Source organism: Nematolebias whitei, chromosome 2, assembly GCF_014905685.2.
Source record: "Nematolebias whitei isolate Nwh7 chromosome 2, NemWhi1, whole genome shotgun sequence".
NCBI lineage: Eukaryota > Metazoa > Chordata > Actinopteri > Cyprinodontiformes > Rivulidae > Nematolebias > Nematolebias whitei.
This window is the reverse complement of record NC_056499.1, coordinates 45,178,594-45,184,944: the sequence shown is the minus strand read 5'-3', so window position 1 is coordinate 45,184,944 and position 6,351 is coordinate 45,178,594. Positions and strand designations below refer to the sequence as shown.

General features: G+C 46.4%; 1 protein-coding gene across 1 annotated transcript in view; it reads left to right on the top strand.

The window, feature by feature from the left end:
• The window catches only part of nav2a (neuron navigator 2a), a 162,430-nt gene that overhangs the window by 60,398 nt on the left and 95,681 nt on the right, over positions 1-6,351 (top strand). The window contains exons 7-9 of the mRNA XM_037694567.1: positions 39-1,230; positions 2,502-2,605; positions 2,688-2,796. Of these exons, the coding sequence (XP_037550495.1) occupies positions 39-1,230; positions 2,502-2,605; positions 2,688-2,796 (1,405 nt within the window). The remainder of the gene's footprint in view (positions 1-38; positions 1,231-2,501; positions 2,606-2,687; positions 2,797-6,351) is intronic.

The window sequence follows — 6,351 nt, the reverse complement described above, 5'->3', positions numbered from 1 at the left end:
GGGTTATTTAGTGAAATGTGTTTTTTTTTCTGGTGCAGATTTCTCTGAGGGCATGACCCCACAGCCTTTGGTGATGACTGAGCATGATCCATCGTCTGCAGTGACTGTCAGCTCCTCTACCAGCATCCCAGCTGCTGCCTCCTCTTTGGTTCCTCCATCCTCCACTTCAACTGCCATTCCCCAGCCCAACAGCAGCAGCAAGCCCTGGAGGAGCAAGTCAACCAGCTCCAAGCACGCTGCCTCTCAGTCTCTGTCCACCAGCACAAACCCATCCACAATGCAGTCCAGCAAGCAGGACAAGGACGCCTCCTCAAAGGTTGCTGTGGCAGCTGAGCCGCCTCCCAAAGCGGTCACTCAGAAGTCAATGCTGGAGAAGCTCAAGCTCTTCAACAGTAAAGGAGGGTCCAAATCATCTGCCACCACTTCTTCATCTAATGGAGTAGCGCCCCAGCCTGAGAACGCTGCTCCATCCAGGCCACTCGGGGTAGGACAGGTGGAAAAGTCTGAAATTGGCTCCAACACGGACCCCCTAGAGGAAGACAACGGCAACCTCCGACCAGGTCTGAATGGAACCAGCAACGGAGCACCTCCCACCACTGTCTCTACAACTGCCAGCAGCCCCAAAATTGCTTTCCGGGGCATTGCCCAGCGCACTTTCAGCAGAGCTTTGACTGCCAAGAAGGGGTCTGTGAAAGGCCATGAGAAGGAGAAGGGGAAGGAGAAAGGGAAGGACGTGGGAAAGCGTGTCCCTGATAGAACAGAGATGAGGGGTGAGGAGCCTAAGGAGGACTTAACACCCATTACTGCAGATGGTGATGGGTCAAACAAAAGGACCTCCAAAATTGCTAGTTTCATTCCTAAGGGAGGGAAAGTAGCCAAAAAGGAAAGTTCTACAACTGCACATAGCGGAATACCAAAGCCAGGAGGGAAAGCCCCAGGAGCTGGGGTCAAAGCCTCCTCAGTGAAGGAGGTGGGGGAGAGGCCTAGGAGCATGCGGTTGGGAGGGGGTCTCACCATGCACCGTGGCCCCCTGGACAGAGACAGGGACAGCAGACACTCCAGCTCTACCTCCAGCTTGGCCTCCACAGAAGGAAAGCCCAGCGCCACCTTAGCGGCAGGTGGAGGCACCACACAAAGCACAGCCATCAACACCGTCAGCGTGCAGCTACCTCAGACTCAACAGCACCACAGCCACCCCAACACAGCCACTGTAGCACCGTTCATGTACCGGTAAGGGCCCACATTTCTGCTCAAAGCTAAGTTATGTTGCCTCTTTCTCCTATTCCTCAGCTTTATTTTGTTTAACTTTAAATAAATGACGCAGATGCATCATTAATGGCAAACCTTTTAAACTCTTAGATCTTTGAAGCTTTTGGACAAATATGTGTGAATGTTGTGCCTCTGACCTGTGTCCTCATCCCGCCATGATAAGGACAGATGTCCCTCACAGTCTAAATGATTCCCTTTTGACAGCCACTTATTAGATTCCATACATTTGATTTATTTCACATTTATTACACATTCTGACCTGTAGACCCCCCATAACATAAATAAATACATTATCTACCTATCTATCTGTGCTGGCATGGTGGAGCTGTTGCCTCTAAGAGAGGTCACTGGATTGAATCCTGGCTGGGGGGTGGGGGGGGGGGGATTCTGGGTGGAGTTTGCATGTTCTCTCTGTGCATGTGTGGGTTTTCTCTGGGTCCTCCAGTTTCTTCCCACATACCAAAAACATGCATGTTAGACTGATTGGTGACTCTATTGTCCCTATAGGTGTGAGTGAATAGTTGTTTGTCTCGTATATGTGTCTCTGTGATGAACTGGAGACCTGTCCAGGGTGTCCCCCACCTCTCACACAGTGACTGCTGGATATGGGCACCAGTGACCCCTGTGACCCGAAAAAGAAGTAGCGGGTAAAGATAATGGATGGATGGATGGATGGATGGATGGATAGTCAAATATAGTTACTACCCATATTTTATCATGTACACATGTCACACGTGTGTACATAGGCAGTAAATACAAAGAAAACATTCATAAAACAAATCAAACCAGCATAAAAATTGATGGACAAATTTTTTATTTTTAATGAATATTGCTTCAATTACACAGAAGTTCAGAACATTTTAGGTGCTGTCTTTGACTTTTACTGGCTCATATTCAGAGTGGGAGTACATTAGTCAACAAGGACAAAGTCTGGAGTCGAGCAGAGACCAGTGTATGACCCAGGCGTTTAAACGTCATCACCTGAAAAAGCACCCGGCCAGCGCAGTGCTCCTGTATTGATTTATCCTTCAAAGACAAACGTTACTGACGTCTGAGTCTTTGCAGGCATTCATTTTGGACCACGGTCACAAGGCTTGAAACACAACAGCTTTAAACCCTAATCAGGTTTATCCCTCCTTCGTGACAATATTTGGAATATTAGGTTCCCACTAAGGGCACAATAATTCTCAATCAGTGGTTTCCTCACTTTGATCTCTTTGTGTTTGTTCCAGCTCCCAAACTGACGGAGAGGTGAACACAGAGAACAGTTCAGGGGGGAGAGGTGGAGACATTTCCTGCACCAAGACCAGCCATACCTCCATAGAGGATCTTTCAGGTTAGTGGTGGCTTGCAGTCAAGTCTGCCTCTGTTCACAATCTAAATTTCACAACTCTGAACATTTGTAATGTTTCATTCAGGTGAAGACCCAGAGACAAGGCGGCTGCGTACTGTCAAAAACATCGCAGACCTGCGGCAGAACCTGGAGGAGACGATGTCGAGCCTGCGGGGAACTCAGGTCACACACAGGTACAAACAACAGCCGATTTCTTGATTCACTGTCACTGACCTAACTCATGCTGTAATGTATAAACGTAAGCAGGAAATTAGGTGTACTGTTTATCATTTTCTTGTGTTTTGAGAGACACTTTTTAAATGTTTGAGGCAAATGATGTGATTTTAGTTTATAACTCAGCTACAGCTGTTATAAACTCACTTAATAAAATTTAATCTGTGAGCGTTGAGCCGATGACTGAACTGCTTCAAGGTCAGCAGACTGAATCCGTCAAAGGTTACAGGCTTCTTATATTTTTCATTATGCTTTTTTTTATGATGCATTTTACTTTGATCAAAGGGCACATCTTTTGCCTTGCCTTATATTTTGGTTCAGCTCAAACAATATATAAGTAATGTAGGTCAAACCATTCCTGACGCCTCCTTTCATCTCTATGTCGACGATACTGTTGTTTATTGTTGAGCTAACACATTTGCCAAGGTTTTCCAGCTTCTACAGTCTGATGTGAAATCATTCAGTCAGACTTATTCCATCTCAAGCTGGTGCTAGATACTGATAATTCCAAAGAGATGTTGTTTTCCAACAGAAAGTCAGTGCCAGCAACTCTTCTCCATATCTCATCCATGGACGGTGTTCCTATTGAATTTGTAGATTCTTACAAATACTTGGAAATATTGGTCGATGCACATCGCTCTTTTAAACCACATATTGAAAACTTGATAAAGAAACTGAAATTAAAATTGGGTTTATTTTTCAGAAATAGGTCTCTGAATGCCAGAAAACGCTTTGTAACTGCTACCTTCCTACCGGCCATTGACTATGGTGACATTATTTACATGAATGCCCCTGCCGGCTCCTTGCAGGCTGCACAGCTGCAGAAAGAAAAGCTTTGCAGAGAGTGGTGAAGGCTGCACAGAAGTCTGTTGGAGTCAGTCTCCCCACCATCACAGACATCTACATCTCTAGATGCAGGAAGAGGGCCACCTGCATCATGAAGGACCCCACTCATCCAGCACACACACTTTTTGCCCCGCTCCCCTCATGAAGGAGGTTGAGGAGCATTAAGTGTAGAACCACTAGACTGAGGAACAGCTTCTACCCTGAGGCTGTTAGACTCATGAATCTCTAACCAGAATAATCACTGTGAAAAATCACATCATGTTGCTGCTGATCTGTTTCATGTTGCTGCTGATCTGTTTCATGTTGCTGTGTTCATGCGTGCTCATCTGCTCACACAGACTCATGTTCGTGCTGCTGTTTGGCATATTGTTTTTATGTTTTTATGCTATTAGTGCTTAACATATTTTTATTTGATGTTTTTGTGCTATTAGTGCTTAGTGTATATTTAGTTGATGTTTTTCTTAGTTCATATCTTAGATCTTATTGCTGTTGTTCTTTTAGAGTCAGAGTCAGAGTCAGAGTCAGAGTCAGAGTTTCTTTATTGTCATTCGCACCTCATGTGGTACATGTGGTGGAGCGAAATTATGTACACAGGGTCCCAGTTACATCCAACAATAAAATGTATAAGAAAAACAGTAATAACATCTAAGATATGAACTAAGAAAAACATCAACTAAATATACACTAAGCACTCATAACATAAAACATTGAACATCAGCACAAACATGAACATGAGTCTGTGAGCAGATGTGCACGCATGAACACATCAACATTGAAACAGATCAGCAGCAACATGAAACAGATCAGCAGCAACATGATATGGTTTTTCACAGTGATTATTCTAGTTAGAGATTCATGAGTCTAACAGCCTCAGGGTAGAAGCTGTTCCTCAGTCTAGTGGTTCTACACTTAATGCTCCTTAACCTCCTTCCTGAGGGGAGTGGGGCAAAAAGTGTGTGTGCTGGGTGGGTGGGGTCCTTCATGATGCAGGTGGCCCTCTTCCTGCATCTGGAGGTGTAGATGTCTGTGATGGTGGGGAGACTGACTCCAACAGATTTCTGTGCAGCCTTCACCACTCTCTGCAAAGCTTTTCTTTCTGCAGCTGTGCAGCCTCCATGCCACACGTTGATGCTGGAGCACAGGATGCTCTCCACTGCACACCAGTAGTAGTAGGTGAAGACTGAGCTTCCCAGACCAGCTCGCCTCAGCCGTCTGAGGAAGTAGAGTCTCTGATGAGCTTTCTTGATCAGGCTGGTGGTGTTGTTGCTCCAGCTGAGGTTGTCATTCATGTGTACACCCAAGTACTTGTAGCTGGAGACCACTTCCACCGCAGATCCTCTTATGTTCAGGGGGGTGTAGGTGTTTTTGTTCCTTCTGAAGTCCACAATCATCTCCTTTGTCTTCTTCACATTGATGTGAAGGTTATTCTCTCTGCACCAGCTCTGCAGGTGTTCCACCTCTTGCCTGTAGCTGGACTCATCATTGTTTGTGATGCATCCCACCACCGCTGTATCATCTGCAAACTTTACAATGTGACAGCCTGGATGGGTAGCTGCACAATCATATGTGAGCAGAGTAAACAGGAGGGGGCTCAACACACATCCCTGAGGAGAGCCAGTGCTGAGGGTTATGGTGGAGGAGGAGAGGTTGTGGATCCTCACTAACTGTGGTCTGTTTGTTAAAAAGTCTAGTACCCAGTTGCAGATGGAGGGGCTTAGTCCTAGTGTGGATAGTTTGTCCATCAGGGTTTGGGGGATCATGGTGTTGAAGGCGGATGTGAAGTCCACAAAGAGCATACGGACGTAAGAGTTTTTCTGCTCCAGGTGGTTGAGCGCAGTGTGGACCACAGAGGAGATTGCATCCTCTGTTGATCGGTTCTCACGGTATGCGTACTGATGAGGGTCCTCGTTGATGTTGATGGTTGTTTTGATGTGAGTCATGACCAGTTTTTCGAAGCATTTAGCGACTATCGGGGTGAGGGCCACTGGCCGATAGTCATTCAGACCAGTCACTGTAGAGCTTTTTGGGACTGGGATGATGGTGGCAGTCTTCAGGCAGGTGGGAACTGTCTCCAGGGTAAGTGAGGTGTTAAAGATGTCTGCCAGCACCTCACAGAGCTGATCAGCACATTCCTTCAACACTTTTCCGGGGATGTTGTCTGGGCCAGTTGCTTTGTGCGGATTAATCCTCCTGAAGGTTCTCCTTACTTCTGCTGAGGTCACGCTGAGATGCTCTTCATCCGGTGGTGAGGTGAGTCTGGTGCTGGGTGGTCTGTTCGGGTCTTCAAAGCGTGCATAGAACTTGTTGAGGGCATCAGGCAGAGATGGGTCTTTGGGACATTGTTCACTCCTTCCTTTATAATCTGTTATGCACTTAATGCCCCTCCACATGCTCCGAGGGTCTTGTGAGATGAATTGACCCTCGATCCTCTTTGCATATGTGGCCTTGGCCCTCTTAATACCAGCAACCAGCTCTTTTCTTGTCCTACTCAGCTCCTCTGAGTTTCCAGACCTGAAGGCAGTGTTCCTGGCTTCCAGCAGGGTACGCACCTCTGCATTCAGCCAAGGTTTTCTGTTTGGGTAGCTTTTAACATTTCTGATAGTGGAGACTGTGTCAGTACATGTACTAATGTAACCCAGTACTGAGGATGTGTATTGGTCAAGATCAAG